We start from the raw sequence: 22,702 nt of genomic DNA, 5'->3' as shown, positions 1-22,702 counted from the left end.
GAACAAACTCCCTCACGACGCCAGGTCAGCGGAGTCAATCACCACCTTCCGGAGACACCTGAAACCCCACCTCTTTAAGGAATACCTAGGATAGGATAAAGTATTCCTCCTACCCCCCCTCCCCCTTAAATGAGTTAGATGCACTATTGTAAAGTGGTTGTTCCACTGGATATCATAAGGTGAATGCACCAATTTGTAAGTCGCTCTGGATAAGAGCGTCTGCTAAATGACTTAAATGTAAATGTAAATGTAAATGTAGAATAATTGTGAAGACATCACACTCTTGGCATTCTTTCAACCAGCTTCATGAGGTAGTCACCTGGAATGCATTTCGATTAACAGGTATGACTTGGTAAAAGTTAATTTGCGGAATTTTTATGTGTTTGAGACAATCAGTTGTGCTATGACAAGGTAGGGTGGTATACAGAAGATAGCCCTATTTGGTAAAATACCATGTCCATATTATGGCAAGAACAGCTAAAATAAGCAAAGAGAAACAACAGTGCATCATTACTTTCAGACATGAAGGTCAGTCTATCAGGAAAATCTCCATTTTTATTTACATTTCTTCAAGGGCAGTTGCAAAAACCCTCAAGCGCTATGATGAAACTGGGTCTCATGAGGACCGCCACAGGAAAGGAAGACCCAGAGTTACCTCTGCTGCAGAGGATAAGTTCATTAGAGTTACCAGCCTCAGAAATTGCATCTCAAATAAATGCTTCACAGAGTTCAAGTTACAGACACATCTCAACATCAACTGTTCAGAGGAGACTGTGTGAATCAGACCTTCATGGTTGAATTGCTGCAAAGAAATCACTACTAAAGGACACCAATAAGAAGAAGAGACTTGCTTGGGCCAAGAAACACAAGCAATGGACATTAGACCGGTGGAAGTCTGTCCCTTGGTCTGGAGTCCAAATTTGAGATCTTTGTGAGACACAGAGTAGGTGAACGGATTATCTCTGCATGTGTGGTTCACACCGTGAAGCATGGAGGTGTGATGGTGTGGGGGTGCTTTCCTGGTGACACTGTCTGTGATTTATTTACAGTTCAAACACACTTAACCAGCATAGCTACCACAGCATTCTGCAGTGATCTGCCATCCCATCTGGTTTGCGCTTAGTGGGACTATCATTTGTTTTGGACAATGGCCCAACACACCTCCAGGCTGTGTAAGGGCTTTTTGACCAAGAAGGACAAGGTTCCGTTTTAGGACCACTATTGTTTTCACTATATATTTTACCTCTTGGGGATGTCATTCGAAAACATAATGTTAACTTTCACTGCTATGCGGATGACACACAGCTGTACATTTCAATGAAACATGGTGAAGCCCCAAAATTGCCCTCGCTAGAAGCCTGTGTTTCAGACATAAGGAAGTGGATGGCTGCAAACGTTCTACTTTTAAACTCGGACAAAACAGAGATGCTTGTTCTAGGTCCCAAGAAACAGAGATCTTCTGTTGAATCTGACAATTAATCTTGATGGTTGTACAGTCGTCTCAAATAAAACTGTGAAGGACCTCGGCGTTACTCTGGACCCTGATCTCTCTTTTGACGAACATATCAAGACTGTTTCAAGGACAGCTTTTTTCCATCTACGTAACATTGCAAAAATCAGAAACTTTCTGTCCAAAAATGATGCAGAAAAATGAATCCATGCTTTTGTTACTTCTAGGTTAGACTACTGCAATGCTATACTTTCCGGCTACCCGGATAAAGCACTAAATAGACTTCAGTTAGTGCTAAATACGGCTGCTAGAATCGTGACTAGAACCAAAAAAGTTGATCATATTACTCCAGTGCTAGCCTCCTTACACTGGCTTCCTGTTAAGGCAAGGGCTGATTTCAAGGTTTTACTGCTAACCTACAAAGCATTACATGGGCTTGCTCCTACCTATCTTTCCGATTTGGTCCTGCCGTACATACCTACACGTACGCTACGGTCACAAGACGCAGGCCTCCTAATTGTCCCTAGAATTTCTAAGCAAACAGCTGGAGGCAGGGCTTTCTCCTATAGAGCTCCATTTCTATGGAATGGTCTGCCTACCCATGTGAGAGACGCAGACTCGGTCTCAACCTTTAAGTCTCTCTGAGTCACTGGCTTACTGGTGCTCTTCCATGCCGTCCCTAGGAGGGGTGCATCACTTGAGTGGGTTGAGTCACTGACGAGATCTTCCTGTCTGGGTTGGCGCCCCCCCTTGGGTTGTGCCGTGGCGGATATCTTTGTGGGCTAAACTCGGCCTCGTCTCAGGATGGTAAGTTGGTGGTTGAAGATATCCCTCTAGTGGTGTGGGGGCTGTGCTTTGGCAAAGTGGGTGGGGTTATATCCTGCCTGTTTGGCCCTGTCCGGGGGTATCATCGGATGGGGCCACAGTGTCTCCTGACCCCTCCTGTCTCAGCCTCCAGTATTTATGCTGCAGTAGTTTGTGTCGGGGGGATAGGGTCAGTCTGTTATATCTGGAGTACTTCTCCTGTCTTATCCGGTGTCCTGTGTGAATTTAAGTATGCTCTCTCTAATTCTCTCTTTCTTTCTCTCTCTCGGAGGACCTGAGCCCTAGGACCATGCCTCAGGACTACCTGCGTGATGACTCCTTGCTGTCCCCAGTCCACCTGGCCGTGCTGCTGCTCCAGTTTCAACGGTTCTGCCTGCGGCTATGGAACCCTGACCTGTTCACCGGACGTGCTACCTGTCCCAGACCTGCTGTTTTCAACTCTCTGGAGACAGCAGGAGCGGTAGAGATAGTCTTAATGATCGGCTATGAAAAGCCAACTGACATTTACTCCTGAGGTGCTGACTTGTTACACCCTCAACAACTACTGTGATTATTATTATTTGACCATGCTGGTCATTTATGAACATTTGAACATCTTGGCCATGTTCTGTTGTAATCTCTAAAGGACTGGCCACCTCTCATAGCCTGGTTCCTCTCTAGGTTTCTTCCCAGGTTTTGGCCTTTCTAGGGAGTTTTTCCTAGCAACCGTGCTTCTACACCGGAATTGCTTGCTGTTTGGGGTTTTAGGCTGGGTTTCTGTACAGCACTTTGAGATATCAGCTGATGTAAGAAGGGCTATATAAATAAATTTGATGGAGTGCTGCATCAGATGACCTGGCCTCCACAATCACCCGATCTCAACCCAATTGAGATGGTTTGGGATGAGTTGGACCGCAGAGTGTAGGAAAAGCAGCCAACAAGTGCTCAGCATAAGACTGTTGGAAAACCATTCCAGGTGAATCTGGTTGAGAGAATGCCAAGAGTGTGCAAAGCTGTCATCAAGGCAATGGGTGGCAACTTTGAGGAATCTCAAATATAAAATACATTTTGATTTGTTTAACACTTTTTAGGTTACTACATGATTCCATATGTGTTATTTCAATGTAGAAAATAGTAAAATAAATAAATGAATACGTCTGTCCAAACTTTTGAGTGGTACTGTATATATATTTACCCAAAACATATTGTGGATTCGAAATGATGCAGACAATTACACTGATAGAAGCCACAATCAATCAGCAAAATATTAAATCTGATTTACCCACCCCACCCCCCAAAATAAAATAAAGATATACTGTATATCAATAAATAAACTCTGCAAGATCCATTAATCATAACATTTATGAATGATAATAATATATTCATTCATACATTAAACATTAATTTTTTACATCACATCATTTTTAAGGAGATGGGAGATGGAATATTGTATTATTTTGTATGTATGTTATTAGCACAGCAAATGTCATGGTAGACACATTTGGCTGCCATTTGAGTATCACAGCATTATTGGGCATGCTTATGGTTTTATACAAGACCCTTAGTCCAACCAGCCAGTTACCCTTTTAGCCCTGTGGTCTCCGCCAATAGTCTGAGTGTGTCCCAAATGGCAACCTATCGCCTATGTAGTGCACTACTTTTGACTAGGGCCCATAGGGACTTAGTTGACTCATATAGACACAACTAGCCTTCCTGGCAACAATTGTAAATTCAAAATAAACTGTAATAGATTTTAATAAATTCACACTTGAATGTTAAACATATATTTCAGAATAACATGTTGGGAATGAATCAAGTAAGTGTGTATTTTTTTTCTTTCATATAATTCATATAAACTTTTTCAAATTTTGGACTCGCGTTGCAGCTGAATTTATTTTCTCCTCTAATTTGAATATTATTTTGCTGACAGAATTCGGAACAAAGAAAGTAACTACAGCAACGAAATGATAAAAATATGATTCCACAGCTGACTCAGCGGGAGAGAGAAGTCTTAAACGATTCTGACTGACAGCAGTTAGGGGAGAGGAAAGAGGAGCGAGAGAGAGGATTGTAGGAGTATTGGCCTAAGCTGTGTCCCAAATAGCACCCTGTGCCCTATACACTGCACTACTTTGACCAGATCACTATATTATTCCACTATATAGGGAATAGGATGCCATTTGGGACGGGCCCCTCGTATCTTATTCAGACATCTCGTCCTGCTCCCTGTAACACTGTCAGACAGATGTTCAACAGCCTCGTCACTGCCCGACCTCATCACACCCCATAACGCAGAGGGACGCACAGGAGACACACACCACACACATGCATGCACACACAGGAGAGACACATTCCTAAAGTTCCCTAATCTTTCTGTCTCTCTGTCTCTCTCTCTCTCTCTCAATTTAATTCAAGGGGCTTTATTGGCATGGGAAACATATGTTTAAATTTCCAAAGCAAGTGAAATGGATAAACAAAAGTGAAATAAGCAATAAAAAGTGAACATTAAATATTACACTCACACAAGTTCCAAAATAATAGAGACATTTCAAATGTCATTATGTCTATATACACTGTTGTAACGATGTGTAAATAGTTAAAGTACAAAAGGGAAGATAAATAAACATACACATGGGTTGTATTTACAATGGTGTTTGTTCTTCACTGGTTGCCCTTTTCTTGTGGCAAAAGGTCACAAATCTTGCTGCTATGATTGCACACTGTGGTATTTCAACCAATAGATATAGGAGTTTAATCAAAATTGGATTTGTTTTCAAATTCTTTGTGGGTCTGTGTAATCTGAGGGAAATATGTGTCTCTAATATGGTCATACACTTGGCAGGAGTTTAGGAAGTTTAGCTCAGTTTCCGCCTCATTTTGTGGACAGTATGCACATAGGCAGACCTGGCTCTCAAGAGAAGACAGGCTATGGCAACCTTTCTCAATAGCAAGGCTATGCTCATTGAGTCTGTACATAGTCAAAGCTTTCGTTAATTTTGGGTCAGTCACAGCGGTCAGGTATTCGGCAACTGTTTACTCTCTGTTTAGAGCCAAATAGCATTCTAGTTTGCTCTGTTTTTTTTGTTCATTCTTTCCAATGTGTCAAGTAATTATCTTTTTGTTTTCACATGATTTGATTGGGTCATGATTGTCCTGGGTCTCTGTGGGGTCTGTTTGTGTTTGTGAACAGAGCCCCAGGACTAGCTTCCTTAGGGGACTCTTCTCCAGGTTCATCTCTCTGTAGGTGATGGCTTTGTTATGGAAGGTTTGGGAATCCCTTCCTTTTAGGTGGTTGTAGAATTGAGCGCTTCTTTTCTGGATTTTGATAATTAGCGGGTATCGGCCTAATTCTGCTCTGCATGCATTATTTGGTGTTTTACGTTGTACCCAAAGGATATTTTTGCAGAATTCTGCGTGCAGAGTCTCAATTTGGTTTGTCCCATTTAGTGAATTCACAACCATAAAGGGCAATGGGTTTTATAACTGATTCAAGTATTTTTTGCCAGATCCTAATTGGTACGTCAAATGTTATGTTCCTTTTGTTGGCATAGAAGGCCCTTCTTGCCTTGTCTGTCAGATCGTTCACAGCTTTGTGAAAGTTAACTATGGCGCTGATGTTTAGGCAGAGGTATATATCAGTTTTTGTGTGCTCTAGGGCAACGGTGTCTAGATGGAATTTGTATTTGTGGTCCAGGAAACTGGTCCTTTTTTGGAACACCATTATTTTTGTCTTACTTAGATTTTTTGTCAGGGCCCAAGCCTGAAAGAATCTGTGCAGAAGATCTAGGTGCTGCTGTAGACCCTCCTTGGTTGGGGACAGAAGCACTAGGTAATCTGCAAACAGTAGACATTTGACTTCAGATTCTGGTAGGGTTAGGCTGGATGCTGCAGACTGTTCTAGTGCCTTTGCCAATTCGTTTATATATATATTGAAGAGGGTCGGGCTTAAGTTGTATCCCTGTCTCTCCCTATTGCCCTGTGGAAAGAAAAGTATATTTTTTGCTAAATTTAACCGCACACTTTGTGCACATGGATTTTATAATGTTGTATGTTTTTCCCCAACACCACGTTCCATGAATTTGTATAGCAGACCCTAATGTCACATTGAGTCAAACGCTTTCTTGAAGTCAACAAAGCATGAGAAAACTTTGCCTTTGTTTTGGTTCGTTTTTTTTCTTCTGTCAATTAGGATGTGCAGGGTGAATACGTTATCTGTCATAAAGTAATTTGGTAAAAAGCCAATTTAACATTTGCACAGCACGTTGTTTTCACTGAGGAGATGTACAAGTCTGCTGTTAATGATAATGCAGAGGATTTTCCCAAGGTTGCTGTTGACACATATCCCACGGTAGTTATTGGGATCAATGTCTCTCCACTTTTGTGGGTTGGGGTTATCAGTCCTTAGTTCCAAATATTGGGGAAGATTCCAGAGCTGAGGATGATGTTAAAGAGTTTAAGTATAGCCAATTGGAATTTGTGGTCTGTATATTTGATTATTTCATGAAGAATACCATCAACACAACAGGCCTCATTGTTGTTAATTTTCTTAGATTGTATGCTTGACAGTTTTTTATTTGATAGGGAAGCTGAATGGTCAAATATACTGTTTAGGCTTTCTACTGCCAAGTTTACACCTTCACTATTACAGTGAAATGATTTGTCCAGGAAGTTGTCTAAAAAAGCTTGAATTTGTTGTTGCCTAATTGTTTTTTGGTAGGTTTCTACACTACTTTCCTTCCAACTATAGCATTTCTTAATATTGTGCCGTTCATTTGGCTTTGATGCCTCAGTTTTGAATATGGCTCTGTTCAGGTAGACTGTGATTTTGCTGTGATCTGATAGGGGTGTTAGTGGGCTGACTGTGAATGCTCTTAGAGACTCTGGGTTGAGGTCAGTGATAAAGTAATCTACAGTACTACTGCCAAGGGATGAGCTGTAGGTGTACCTACCATAGGAATCTCCTCGAAGCCTACCATTGACTATGTACAGACACAGCGTATGACAGATCTGCAGGAGTTGTGACCCATTTTTGTTGGTTGTTTTGTCATAGTTTTGTCTAGGGGGGGCATATTTGGGAGGGAATACTGTTACCTCCAAGTAGGTGTTTGTCCCTCTGTGTGCTGAAGGTGTCAGGTTCTTGTCTAGTTCTGGCATTTAGGTCGCCACAGACTAGTACAGTATATGTCCCTGGGCCTGGAAATGGTAGATCTCCCCCTCTAGGATGGAGAAGCTGTCATCGTTAATGTATGGGGATTCTATTGGGGGATATAGGTAGTACAGAGTGGGTTAGGTCTGCTCTATACCAAATTAGCATACCTCCTGAGTTTCTTCCCTGTTTCACCCCTGTTAGTTTGGTGGATGGGACTACCAGCTCTCTGTAACCTAGAGTGCAACCAGTGGGTCCGTCTCCTCTATACCATGATTCTTGTAGGATGCCACGTCTGTATTTACAATTTCTTTGATGAAGTCTGGGTTCCTGCTCTTTAGGCCAAAGGCAGATGACCTCAGACCTTGTATATTCCAGGAGGAGATAGTAAAAGCTTTGTGTTCCATAGTATCTAGTGTTGTTTTCGTGTGATTTAGGCCCGGACCATTACAGTAGGTGTGAGCAGAGCATGTTGAGCATCTGATACATTACCTCTCAGGTTACAGGATGGGGCTTTGGGGGGGTTGCATTAGTGGGGCTTGGGCCTGTTAATCTGTTCACGGCCAGGGCATATGTGAGTCTCTCTGTCACTCTCTCTCACACACTCACACACTCACATACACTAGGCAGACAGGGGCTTATCGCCTTAATCAACAAACACAGCAAATGTGTGCTCCAGGTCGCCGCCGGAGACCGAGGCGTTGCCATGGCACAGATACAGAAAGAGCTTCTGTGTGTGCCATATTACAAACTCATACCCCTCTCTATGCCAAGGTGAGCAGCTGGGGATGGGGGAGCATGAAAAGAAGCCGAGAACAGAGAAGAGCCCCCCCCCCTTGGGGACTCTGAGGCTGGACTGCTCCCCACATAGCCTACGGGTTTGTCCCAAATGACACCCTAGTCCCTATGAAGGGATAGGGCTCTGGTCAAACACATTGCACTATGTAGGGAATAGGGTGCCATTTGGGACGCATGCTATGTATGTTTCAGGCAGACACTGACTCAAACACAGCTAGACTAACTAGGGGTGGGATGCCAGCCTAACCCTGTGCATTATTATGCCTCTAATTTGCTTCTTTCCATTCATTTCCGGCCCATTACTGTGGGGTAAGCAGGGCCGGGTGGTGAAGGGAGAGGAGCAGAGGGGAGCTCGGGGGGAGAATATAGATAGAATATAACTGCTTGCTTGGGATGCGGGAAGAGACCATACCCACCAGGCCTAGCGAACCACTGGGGCCTATCAGGGTCTGTAAATACTTTATGAGATATGATCGTACAGCACAAATACTCCTCAACCACAGGCCATTAACCATTTTCACTAGGAATGTGCCCTTTGGTAAAGCAGGAAAATAATGAAATAAGCAAACAAACTCTCCCCCAGTGACAGCCCAGGCTCTCTGAGGTACGATATGCGGCTCGACTGCTAATGAGACTCACTGTACGATGATTCTCTTTTCTTCCTCCAGGAAAACCAACCACCCGGCCCGTACACACCAAGACAACAACCAATAAATGCGTCCCAAATGGCACCCTATTCCCTATTTACTGCACTACTTTTGAGAAGTGCCCATAGGGCTCTGGTCAAATGTAGTGCACTATGTAGGGAATAGGGTGCTATTAGGGACACATGAAACCAGTAACACTGACTGGGCTATGGTTTACTTCTCCAGTCGTTTATTTTTCTCCTTTTCCATCCTTTCATGCATCTCCTTCATTCATCTGCCTTTGTTTTATTCATATCTTTGTTCGGGAGAGATTTCATCTGATTTAATTTGTTAGCATTTCAGAACCCAATAAAGAAATCAGAAAAGTAACTCCGGAGATGGCGTTTATAGGATAACTTTTAAAGGAGGGATAAGGGGAAAGCTGGGGGAAGAGGAGGACCTAATTCAACTGCAGTAGTTTCATAATTGTATCTGTGTGTCTAAAGCAAGAGAAGCAACCCCTTGGTTGCATCCACAATTGCACCCTAGTCCCTATATAGTGCAATACTTTTGACGAGGGCCCTTAGGGTGCCATTTGGGACTCAGCCCTTGTTTATAACCTGCCATTGTGTTATTTCCAATTAATTCTCTCCTTCTCTAACAAAAATGGTATTGTTCTAGCTGTGTTCCCTCACTCAGATAGAGTCAACCTCAATGACAAAAGGTTTCCCTTTTGTGTTGCTCCGATTTGGAGCCTGTGGTGTGTGTGTTGGGTGTGTGTGTGTGTGTGTGTGTGTGTGTGGTGTGTGTGGTGGTGTGGTGTGTGTGTGTGTGTGTGGTGTGTGTGTGTGTGTGTGTGTGGTGTGTGGGTGTGTGTGTGTGTGTGTGTGTGTGTGTGTGTGTGTGTGTGTGTGGTGTGGTGTGTTGTGTGTGTGCGTCTAACTATTCTTGTGGGGAACAGAAGTCCCTACAAGAATAGTAAACAAAAAAAATTGGACCAACTGGGGACATGTCAAATGCTATTTCTAATGTGTTTAGGGATAAGGTTAGAATTAGTGTCAGGTTAGGTTTAGGTTAGGTTTTTGGGTTAGGGTTAGGGGTTAGGTTTAGGGGAAATAGGGTTTTGAATGGGACTGAATTGGTGTCCCCACAAAGTTAGCTGTACAAGACTGTGTGTGCGTGTGAGTGTGCACGCGTGCGCAAAGGTCCCGGAATCTGTGTGTATTTGTGTGATAACACACATCGCTCAGAAAGGCTTCATTAAGTGAAACACTCCTCCATGGCTTAATGCCTAAATGGTGTCTATCTTCAGTAGAAAGGCTCTTAATTTAAGGGTCAGACACACAAAGAAATCTGACTGCTGATAGGTAGGCTACTTAGCACCTCTGCCCAGACTGTCGTCAGTAAAAAAAAAAAATATATATATTTAAAATTTGACCCCCTTTTCTCCCCAATTTCGTGGTATCCAATTGTTAGTAATTACTATCTTGTCTCATCGCTACAACTCCCGTACGGGCTCGGGAGAGACGAAGGTCGAAAGCCATGCGTCCTCCGAAACACAACCCAACCAAGCCGCACTGCTTCTTAACACAGCACGCCTCCAACCCGGAAGCCAGCCACACCAATGTGTCGGAGGAAACACCGTGCACCTGGCCCCCTCGGTTAGCGCGCACTGCGCCCGGCCCGCCACAGGAGTCGCTGGTGCGCGATGAGACAAGGATATCCCTACCGGCCAAACCCTCCCTAACCCGGACGACGCTAGGCCAATTGTGCGTCACCCCACGGACCTCCCGGTCGCGGCCAGCTGCGACAGAGCCTGGGCGCGAACCCAGAATCTCTGGTGGCGCAGCTAGCGCTGCGATGCGCTGCGACTAGCGCTGCGACTTTACCCTAGACCACTGCGCCACCCGGGAGGCCCCGGCAGTAAATTTTTTGTTGTTCACATAGAACAGTTTAATCTTAAATACTGCAGACCACAAGGTGGCAGTCTTGTATGGTAGTCTTGTGCCTGCTGTAGCTAATGTAAGCTAACTGGCAAGCTGCTAGCTAGCTAGAATTTGTAGAAAACTCTTGTTGATAGTAACCAGATGGCCACAACTAGATAACTAGCGTAGTTAGCAACATTATAATTAAATCACAATGGATTTGTTTTTTAATGAAGCAGCTGCCCTTTTAGCTGTTGAGATGCTAACTGTTTAGCTAACATTAGCTAGCAAGCAAACTGGCACTGGCAATATGGGATAATGGAGAGTGAATGAAAATATTTCTTCATTGTCTTTCTAGATAGCTAGCTTGGTAAAGCATTTAGTGTTGTGTGCGTTATGCTGCACTTACCACCCCATTACTTTTATATCTAGACTTAAAATATGCAGTTTACAGCTTTATTGTTTTAGTTAGAACAATTTTGATGAAAAGGGGGTGGATTACACTGGGAAAAGTGCCCTCTTTTTACCTTTTTCATGTCACTTCTGTCAGCTCCCACACGTGGAGAATTGTGCTCTCTGATTCGCTCAAAGTCAAGTTCTCGGCCACTAACGAGCATGAGATACTACGAACAACCTCCAACTGTGGCAATTAGATTTCTCAGTGTGTCTGTACCAGGGGTTGGATCTGGTTCAGGGAACAGAACCGAAAACAACAAACATTTTCAATGAACAGAACGGAACCTGGAACGAAAGTGATCCATACTGTTCCGAAACAGAACCGTTATTTGAAAAGCACGGGAACCGGTTAATAACAATATTTTACGTTCCAGAAATGTTTCTCTCGTCCCTCAAAAAACACTGTCAAAAAAGCACCTATGCAAAGCCCCCACTTTGTCACTCAGAAACGTATTCCAGTGTCTGCCTGCAAGCTGAAAATCTTTGCCAGTGTGTGTGCGTGTTTAGGCTACCTGCCCCTTCTCCCTCCGAACCATAGGCTACTGTACAAGTGTGATTCAGAAGATAGGAAGATATATATTAATTAGCTAGAGAATAATTGATCAACTTTTTCAATGCTAGTTAATGATACTTTAGGCCTTGTTGTCACGTTTTCCGTTGAATTTATTAACTACAAAAAGGTAAGACTTGTTTTTAATTCTGGTGCCGCTCCGCACACACAAGCTTGTTAGCTAGCTAGTTCAAGCTCAAAAGACATTCAAAGGTCCTCCATAGAAGCCGCTCCTCAGTCCCTGAGCGACGCAGCGGTCAAAAGCACTGCATCACAGTGCTCGGGCGCCATTACAGCCTGGGTTTGATCGGGAGCCCCATATGACGGCACACAATTGGCCCAGCGTCATCCTGGGTAGGGGAGGGTTTGGCCAGGGGGCTTTCCTTAGCTAATTGCGCTCTAGCAACTCCTTGTGGCACGCTCGGGCGCTTGCAAGTTGACTTCAGTCATCAGTCAAACAGTGTTTCCTCCGACACACTGGTGTGGCTGAGCAAGCAGTGTACGCAGTGTGATAAGAAGTAGCGTGGTCACGCATATATAAAAAAGCTCCTCCTAGGTATAGCTCTGTGGACATAATTCAGATAATGCATGTCATAACACGATGCCCAGCGCTTCAAGCCTCCTCCTTAATAATCCTTTCTCGCTCTCTCCCCACCCGTAAAATGTAAGTCGCATCTTGCACCATAAGCTACACTTGTCTGTCCATCACGCATGTAAACAGCTACCTTTCCAGCTATATCCGTACTGATTGGTGAAGTAATTTAAGGAGCTAAATATGAAAAAAAAAACATTTCATAAGGAAGAGAAAGGAACGATATAAACCGTTCGTTTTTGGGGGGTTCGAACCGGTTCAGAACGTTGTTTTGCTAGTCGGAACAGTGGAATAGAATGAAAAAAAGTGTTTCTGTTCAGAATGAAACGACTGGAGAAAATGTTTTTGTTCCATCCCCACGGCCGCACCGCAGCTCAAAGGTTTGTTGCTGTGAGTGTGAGTGCTGTCTATTAGGACTTTACACAGTAAAAGATGAGCCTCCACATCAATCAGTGCTCAAAGGAGATAAAGTGTTTTGATTATGCTCCAGTGGTTGACTTTTGATATTGAACGTCTTATACGTTCTTTTATTATTTTTCTTGTCTTTATTTCTTGTCTTTTTTTGTGTTCTTTTTTTTCTTCCTGTCTAACCGGCTTTTCTTCTATTTTCTCGTTTTTGTTCTTCCTCTCCTCTGCTTCGTTCGTTCACGAGCTGTGTAATCCTTTTAGAAGCAAGGCTGCAAGTCTCACTTGGGGACGACGTTATGTTGTGGAATCTCATTTGGGTTGGATGATTCTGTCCTCTGGACGGACGGAGGGAGGGACTGACGTCACGGTCACGAATGCCCTATTCATTCATGTGTGCGTCCCAAATGGCACCCTATTCTCTATATAGTGCGCTACTTTTAATGGGACAAATCCCAATCCTCACAAAAGAATCTTCACTTTCTTCCTCCTCACTCACTCGTCCTAAAATGGCTGGGATGCTTCACTTTAACAGTCTCCTCAATTACAGTACGTAGTACGACAGAGTGATATCTTGACTAGCATGTCATGCATGGGCTTTTTTAATATTCTTCCTTGTAGGCATACTCTCCGCAATGCTATCTAGGTCAAAGTTGTGTTTTTTGTTGGACAAATAATGGCTGTAAGAAGCCTGTGTGTTTGGCTGTAGGGCTCCGCTAGTCCGCTACCTCCGTAGGATGCTTTGATACTCTAACTGGAGTTGACGTCGGCCGAGCTACCACATATAGTTGCTGACAGTCAGCACTAAACACATCAGACAACTCTACATTTGACTCAGCCTAGGAGGCAGTGCTACGGGTACAGCTTTCCCCTAGGTACAGCTTCAGGATCAGCTTTCCCTCTCCCAATCTTATAGTAGGCCATTAGTGGGGAAAATGCTAAATTGACCCAAATCATTGTCTAGGTGTAACGGTGAGATATAGTATCCCGACCAGAATTCACTCTGGGAAATGATCACATGTGAGGTGTATGGATTATACTGCAGAAATAGTGTTATTACTGACAAATGCATGTCTTATTCAACCAACCAACATCACATTTTTCATTATAATGAAGAAAAAAAACGAAAAGAGTGAAAGAGAGAGTTAACATCATGCTGTACCTTTCCAACATACTGGTTATCCAACCCTGTGTACTCCTCCAGCAGGAAGAACTGATTCCACATCCATCCTCGTTTGGAGCGTCTCAGAGGCACTCCGTTGGCGTCCTGCCCCGTCAGCGTCAACGCCGCCCCCCGCCGACCCCCTGTAGTCCTCTTCAGGGCCCGCAGCCCGTCCCCATGGGAACACAGGTACGCCCAGAGGACCAGCAGGAGAGGGACAGTTCTGCCTCTCAACATGACTGCCAGGTCAGTAGTTACAAAGCTTCAACCACAGATTGATTGTAGTTTATGGTCTCTTCCCTCTGGGTGTTAGTGTGAAATGATCAGTGGTCTTTAGTCAGACGTTTAGTTATCGGGTCACTCCTCCTGGTCTGGGTGTGGGTCTGCAGCAGCGTGGGCCATCAGTCTGCCGTTAGGGCCCAGGTCCAGCCAGCATCTGGAACATAGAACACACAGTTAGGATGTCAGTACTGTTAGACAAGTTTGCTACTATGATAAAATGTAGGATTCTGTAGCATCGCTCTCAGAAATGACACTTCCAATTGCCTCTTTAAAGAAATAGGAGTCAACATAATGAGTCTAATTCTCCATTCACACTTTGACACAGCAATACAGGGCATAATTGGAATCCTACACATCTATTATATACAAAACCCTAAGGACACCTGCTCTTTCCATGACATAGACCGACCAGGTGAAAGCTATGATCCCTTATTGATGTCACTTGCTAAATCCACTTCAATAAGTGTAGTTGAAAGAGACAGGTTAAATAAGGATTTTTAAGCCTTGAGACAATTGAGACATGGATTGTGTATGTGTGGTATTCAGAGGGTGAATGGGAAAAAAATAAATGTAAGTGCCTTTGAACAGGGTATGGTAGTAGGTGCCAGGCGCACCGGTTTGCGTCAGGAACTGCAACTCTGCTGGGGTTTTTACGCTCAACAGTTTCCTGTGTGTATCAAGAAGGGTCCACCTCCCAAAGGACATCCAGCCAACTTGACACAACTGTGGGAGGCATTCGAATTGAGATGGACCAGCAACCCTGTGGAACTCTTTCGGCACCTTGTAGACCCCGTGACCTGACGAATTGAAACTGTTCTGAGGGCGAAAGGAAGGTGTTCCTAATGTTTTGTATACTTTTGTTTACTGTGTATACTGCCACACATCATATCTCAGTTAAGAAACTAAATTAACATTTAATAGACTGCCAGGTCTGCATGTTTAGCTTGTTGTATCTCTTTAAACAATCTGCGTGGGAACACGTTGTTATCAGAGCCAGCAGGCTGTCATTGGAGACCCTGAGCAATGTCAACCTGAGTTTATTACTTTGAGATCAATATAAAGATACTGTGTTTTATTATTATATTTTATTTAACTAGGCAAGTCAGTTAAGAAAAAATCGTATTTACAATGACGGCCTACCCCGGCCAAACCCTCCCCTAACCAGAATGACGCTGGGCCAATTGTGCGCCGCCCTATGGATCTCCCAATCACAGCCAGTTGTGATACAGCCCAGGATCGAACCAGGGTCTGTAGTGACGCCTCTAGCACTGTGACGCAGTGTCCAAAATGGCTGTTTGCAAACCACAAAATGGGGTCCTGTCATGAAAGCACAGATCACACACTGCCACACACATTCTCACTCACTCACTCACTCACTCACTCACTCACTCACTCACTCACTCACTCACTCACTCACTCACTCAAAAAACAGTCCATGAGGGAGGACATGTATACTTCTCCTATGCTCTTTATTCCTGTCTGGGTGCTATCCAGACCGACGGTATGGCACCGTTGAGGTGCAGGCACTGGGTTATCAGTGGACACACTGGGAACTAGCAGGGTCAAAAGTAGTCCACTATATAGGGAATAGGGTCACATTTGGGACACACACACACACACACACACACAGGCTCAGCTCAGATAGAGAGATGCAGACCCCTATACGGCAGCTCTGCTTTTCACAGGACGAAAAGGATAAAGTATCTGGACCTGCATGCAGAAAGTGGAGGGAGATTGAGCTAGAAAGAGAGAGGGAAAGACAGAATGGTCGAGACACATTGAGAGGGGTAGAGAGAGGGAGGGAGAAGCTGAGATTGAGATGAAGGGAGAGGGAGGGTCAGGGTAGGGTGGGCAAAGACAGATGGAGGGAGAGATGGAGAGAGAGGGAGGGTCAGACTAGGCAGAGAGAGAGAGGATAGAGAGAAAGGGAGAGATGGAGGGTGTGAAGGAGAGGTAGACATGTCCTGTCAGAGCAGAGTCAGCAGGACAGTCAGGAGAGGAGCTGTGTGTGTTTGTGTGTGTGTGTGTGTTTATCAGCGCGTGTGTGAGCATGTGAGCATACGAGTGTGTGTGTGTGTGTGTGTCTAGCCCATCCATTACCCTACCTGTCTTCTCTCCTTCTAGCCATCCAAGCCAAGGCTTCTCTCCCTGCCCCCCCCCCCCCACACCCCCTCCCTCCCTGCTTTCAACCCTCTTTTCCCCTTATGAGGCAAAACGTAAATGGTAAAAGTTGATGGGTTAGGTCCCCCTTTCTCTTTTCCCTCATGCCTTGCAGTTTATTATAGCCTATGTCAAAGCTCCTCTCCTCTAATTTGCCTGCTGTATGCGCTTCAGCTGATATTCATTATCGTAGGGATTTTCGGACGCTTGCGATGCGGGAGTCACTTTGCATGTGTCCTTTGCCTGCCTCAGCAGGGGAATAAGAACCCATTGGTCACAACAGACAGCAGGTGAGAGTGACAGCCTGTCATCCATTTAATAATGTCCAGGGCGGGAATATAGGTCACATCCCAAATGGAATCCTATTTCCTATGATGCACTACTTTTGAACATGGCCCATAATCAACCAATAGGGCTCTGGTCAAAAGAAGTGCACTACTGTATGTAGGAAATAGGGTGCCATTTGGGACAGATCCATAGAGTACCCGAACCCATAGCCCACTCACAATCTCTCTCTAAGTAACTCTCACGTGGAAAGCTCTGGTTCAAATCTAAATATGAGCGTGTTCTTTTCCTTCTCTTCTATTTCCCTCCTTCTCTTTCCTCTCTTCTCTTTCCTCTCTTCTATTTCCCTCTGTCTCTTTCCCTCCGTCTCTTTCCCTCCGTCTCTTTCCATCCTCCTCCTTCCCTCCTTCTCTTTCCTCTCTTCTCTTTCCCTCCGTCTCTTTCCCTCTGTCTCTTTCCCTCCATCTCTTTCCCCCCGTCTCTTTCCCTCCATCTCTTTCCCTCCTTCTCTTTCCATCCTTCTCTTTCCCTCCTTCTCTTTCCCTCCCCCTCCTTCCCTCCTTCTCTTTCCTCTCTTCTCTTTCCCTCCCCCTCTTCCCCTCCTTCTCTTTCCCTTCATCTCTTTCCCCCCGTCTCTTTCCCTCCATCTCTTTCCCTCCTTCTCTTTCCATCCTTCTCTTTCCCTCCTTCTCTTTCCCTCCTTCTCTTTTCTCTTCCCCTCCTATTTCCTCTTCTCTTTCCCTCCTATTTCCTCTCTTCTATTTCCCTCTGTCTCTTTCCATCCTTCTCTTTCCTCTTCCCCTCCTATTTCCTCTTCTCTTTCCTCTCATCTATTTCCCTCCGTCTCTTTCCATCCTTCTCTTTCCCTCCTTCTCTTTCCCTCCTTCTATTTCCTCTCTTCTATTTCCCTCCGTGTCTTTCCCTCCTTCTCTTTCCCTCCTTCTCTTTCCCTCTCTTCCCCTCCTTCTCACCCTCCTTCTCTTTCCATCCTTCTCTTTCCCAAGTCCCCACGCACTTGACTTTATGAATTTCCTTAATTGACGATGGTGAGGGAGCATGGGGGACTGGGAGCTATTGATTTGCTGTAGGACTCAGCAGTGTAGTTGGAAATACAATGTGGTCTCCGCGGTCACTTCTCAGAGCCTTCTAATACCTCCAGTCTTCAGCTCCTAAACATGTACGAACGCGCACACACACACACACACACACTTTCCCCGCCCACATTTTCCCACAATACACCATAATGAATTCTGTAAAACACATTTATATTTTACTGTACATTCTACAGTGTTTTTACTGTTGAAATTACAGAAACGTCTTACAGTTTGGGGTGTCTACTCTAAAGAGCCCAATGTGGGCAGCCTGCACCCTTCTCTCTCTCACACACACACACACACACACACACAACCACACACCAACACACACACACACACACACACACACACACACACACACACACACACACACACACACAGTACTGCTCTGGTGGGAGGCAGGCAGTCTGTCCTTTCAATAGATTTCTTCATAATGTCACCATGGAAGGCTGGAAGCTAATGCCTGACTAACTGTATGGAAAGGCCCTGCCTGCTGTCCCAAATGGCATCCTATTCCCTATGTAGTGCACTACTTTTAACTGTGAGGATACAAAAGTAGTACGCTGTAGGAAATAGGGTGCCATTTGGGATATTGCCCCAGCTCTCTGACCCCATTGTTCTCCAGACAGTGGACCAGTAGCAGGTCAGTTACATCCAGAGCTTAGATTTCTCTACATCTGTGTGTGCCTGTGCCTGTGCGTGATGAGTATTTCTCCTCCCTTTTCTTGGTTCCCAGCCCCAGTGAGTGTCAGCATCATAATGAACCTGTGTAATGGAACATGACACCACAATTATATCCTCCCAGTTAAGAGAATGTGTTTACAACAACCCCAACACTGCTTGATTTTCTCCCTCCACCTTTTACTCCCTCTCTCTCCTTGCATCCAGTTCTGCACCATTTAATTGCAACTGTTTGGAGAAAAAAAAAGATTGCTTGAAATTGCCTGTCACAGATTGTCTGGAGTCACTACATACGGTAATAATACAGCATTGTGTTCCATACAGGGTGAGCAAAATTAATGTGTCTGCCGGCAATTTGGAGCCCAATGATTCTACACTCATACAATTACATGAAATAATATTTCAACTCATAACAATTAGCTATTAAGTATCTATTGCTCTTATCAAACACAGGAACACAGAGATAGAGATGGAGACACAGTGAGTCACACAAATATATCCATTGATGGCTTTTCCAGTGTGGATGTGTAACTACACCAAATACCATTGGTGGCATTTCGTGCATACTGTCTGGAGCCAGGCAGAACAGAACTGACCTAGGAGCAGCAGTCCTACCCATCCTACTCTTGTTCTCTCCTTTCTTTCTTCCTCTATCTCTCTCTTATTCCTCACACTCTCTATCTTACTCTCTCCCTCTCGCTCTAGGTCTTCCCTCTCTCTTCTTCCTCACTCTTTCTCTCTCTCTCTCTCCCTCTCTCTTCTACCTTTCGCTCTCTCTCTCTCTCTCTTTCCTTCCTTCCTTCCTCCCTCTTATCTCACTCTCGCTCTCTCCCTTTGTCTTTTTTCTCCTAATGAGAGAGGATGAGCGACACTGCGAGGCAGCACCCTATCGCGCCCGTTGAGCCACGGCAACCCAGACTTCCACGGCAACCCAGAAAGAGCCCCCAGGGGGGTAATTAAAAGTGAGAGAGGAGAATGTCAGCCAGGGGTGAGCAAGGGTGGGGGGGGGGGTAGTTGGGGGGTAGAAGGGGTTGTCAGGTACACAGCCCTGTTACAAACCACAGAGGAGGTCCTTAAAGGCTGCTAATGTGTGACACTGTCAGCGACAGGTTGTTTCACAGTTTCCGTTCCCTTTGCCTTGACTCGTGGTCGCCTCCCTCTGACTTCACTTTATTAAGAGCTTCATGCTTTATGTCCTAAATGGCACACTATTCCCAATGTAGTGCACTAATTTTCAGCAGGTCCCTGGTTAAAGTAGTGCACAACATAGGGAATAGGGTGCCAATTGGGATGCGTTCACGGACACAGACAGAGGTACTCCTATAGTATCCCTCTTCTTCTTGGCTAAATTTATCACTAAATCCGACTTGGTGCATTGGGAATAGTGCAGCTGACCCAAATACAACGCTTTGCTTATTTTGTGTCTTTCCTTCAGTTATTGTTCATATGTGGGTTGAGAGTTTACTAATCAGTTGGCTGTCGGTGAGAGGATGCGAAGCAAACAGATGGGATACTGGGGGAGGGTTAGGTTGCCTTGTCCTCGCATCACAAGGATGCGTCTAATCCCACTCCCTTTAAATGGGGATATGGCTATTCCGCTGAGAGGAGACGAGGCGATTGGCAAAACTAGTTTTTTAACCTTTTAAAATATGTAACCTAGTCCAAGTCAGAATGGCCCATAGGGCAAGAGCCAATCTCTTGTTTCTGTAGCGTGAGGCAGCTTGATCTAAAGGATGCTTGTCTATCACAATGTTTTTAGTAACGAGCCAAACCATTGGGTAGCTAGTGTTTGGCTGGCTGGCTGTCCTTGTTTTGCCCATCTCCTCGTCTCCTCTCAGCGGAATAGCCATAGGACTTTCTAGATTCTCATTCTGAAACCTGTCAATATATATTGATCTTTGGTTTCGCTGGGGGTGAATGTCTAGACGCAGCTGTGTCTTAAAAGTATTTTCATGTCGCCTTACTTCAATAATGACTGAGGATTCAGCCGAGAAACTGGAAGATGTTGAGAAGTATGTAGCAAACTGAGTAATTCACCTTTACAGAGAAGTAGTGTGCGAGAGGCGTATGTTCACCCTTTCTCTCCAAGGAAAGTTTGAGATATTCAAGGTTCCTCCTCTTGTTTGTACTCATTGTTGGCTTTGCTCAGGCTGTTTTGGGGTAATTAGTAGGACCTGTCTATTCTCTTAGAGTCCCCTTAAGGCTGAACCATAATCACACCTTAGTCACATCTCCTAACTGTACTCAGGGGAAGAGAAACAACCCTCAGCTCTATCTGAACCAGGTTAATACAGGCTGTCATATCCCCATTTAAAGAGAGTGTGTTCAAGCTCTTGAAAGGAACATGACTCCATCATCAAGTTTGCCAATGACACAACAGTGGTAGGCCTGATCACCAACAAGATGAGACAGCCTATAGGGAGGAGGTCAGAGACCTGGCCGTGTGGTGCCAGGACAACAACCTCTCCCTCAATGTGATCAAAACAAAGGAGATGATTGTGGACTACAGGAAAAGGAGGACCGAGCACGCCCCCATTCTCATCGATGGGGCTGCAGTGGAGCAGGTTGAGAGCTTCAAGTTCCTTTGGTGTCCACATCACCAACAAACTATCATGGTTCAAACACACTAAGACAGTCGTGAAGAGGGCAATATAACGCCTATTCCCCCTCAGGAGACTGAAAAGATTTTGCATGGGTCCTCAGATCCTCAAAAGGTTCTACAGCTGCACCATCGAGAGCATCCTGACTGGTTGCATCACTGCCTGGTATGGCAACTGCTCGGCCTCCGACCGCAAGGCACTACAGAGGGTAGTGCGTACGGCCCAGTACATCACTGGGGCCAAGCTTCCTGCCATCCAGGACCTCTATACCAGGCGGTGTCAGAGGAAGGCCCTAAAAATGTTCAAAGACTCNGGGTAGTGCGTACGGCCCAGTACATCACTGGGGCCAAGCTTCCTGCCATCCAGGACCTCTATACCAGGCGGTGTCAGAGGAAGGCCCTAAAAATGTTCAAAGACTCCAGCCACCCTAGTCATAGACAGTTCTCTCTGCTACCGCACGGCAAGAGGTAGTGGAGCGAAAAGGCTTCTACCCCCAAGCCATAAGACTCCTGCACAGCTACCCAGCTCTCTTTTACTCTGCTGCTACTCTCTGTTTATTATCTTTACATAGTCACTTTAACTCTACCTACATGTACATATTACCTCAATTATCTCGACTAACCGGTGCCTCCGCACATTGACTCTGTACCGGAACCCCCTGTATATAGCATCGCTATTGTTATTTTAAATTCATTATTTGTCACTTTTATTTTCTATTTTTTTTTACTTAGCTATTTTTTTTTTCTTCTTAAAACTTCTTAAAGGCATTGTCGGTTAAGGGCTTGTAAGTAAGAATTTCACTGTAAGTTTCGCTGTAATTTCACTGTAACTACCTGTTGTAGTCGGCGCATGTGACAAATAACATTTGATTTGATCTGATCTGACAGTATGTAGCATCTGGAATATGATGGTTTATCGTAACGTCTTGCTGACATCTCTCCATCTGCGCCCGCTCTCAGAGTAGCAGAGGTAATACCCAGGCCATCAACCAATGAGTGCCTATCAATTAAGAAGGTTCAAACCAATAAGGAGGATGCATACTTCGATCATGCCCTGAACAAGTGCATGTCAGTGTGCATAATTACACTGATGTATATTCTCATACACAAGACAAACAAATTAGCCTGTACCATCCTTGTCAGGGGGAGGAGCTGTGTTAGTCTGTCGCATATCTGTCACAGGGTGGGGATGTATTAGCCCAAACCATCTCTGTCAATGTTCCGGGGGTTTTCCCTCAGCAATACATCCACATGTAGTGCTCCAGAGCTCATTGCAAACACATTACCTTGCCTGGCTGCCCAAATGCTTCCCAAATAAATCATCAGATCTGGGCCAAGTCAATGAGACCGGTTCGTTTCTCTGAGTGTGTCCCAAATGCCACCCTATTCTCTATATAGTGCACTACTTTTGACCAGAGCCCTATGGGCCTACAGTGGGGAGAACAAGTATTTGATACACTGCCGATTTTGCAGGTTTTCCTACTTACAAAGCATGTAGAGGTCTGTCATTTTTATCATAGGTACACTTCAACTGTGAGAGACGGAATCTAAAACAAAAATCCAGAAAATCACATTGTATTGATTTTTAATAATTAATTAGAATTAATTGCATTTTATTGCATGACATAAGTATTTGATTACATCAGAAAGCAGAAGCTTAATTTTAGTACAGAAACCTTGTTTGCAA

The 22,702-nt window shown here is 44.6% G+C and overlaps 1 protein-coding gene across 1 annotated transcript in view; it reads right to left on the bottom strand.

The window, feature by feature from the left end:
- The window catches only part of LOC111973125 (cadherin-6-like), a 102,860-nt gene that overhangs the window by 42,162 nt on the left and 37,996 nt on the right, over positions 1-22,702 (bottom strand). Inside the window, exon 2 of the mRNA XM_024000368.1 lies at positions 13,915-14,350. Within this exon, the coding sequence (XP_023856136.1) occupies positions 13,915-14,151 (237 nt within the window). The 5' untranslated portion in view covers positions 14,152-14,350. The remainder of the gene's footprint in view (positions 1-13,914; positions 14,351-22,702) is intronic.

The sequence above is a fragment of the Salvelinus sp. IW2-2015 genome, linkage group LG14 (assembly GCF_002910315.2).
Source record: "Salvelinus sp. IW2-2015 linkage group LG14, ASM291031v2, whole genome shotgun sequence".
NCBI lineage: Eukaryota > Metazoa > Chordata > Actinopteri > Salmoniformes > Salmonidae > Salvelinus > Salvelinus sp. IW2-2015.
Note: the sequence above shows the minus strand (reverse complement) of the source record. Positions and strands in the feature narration are given on the sequence as shown.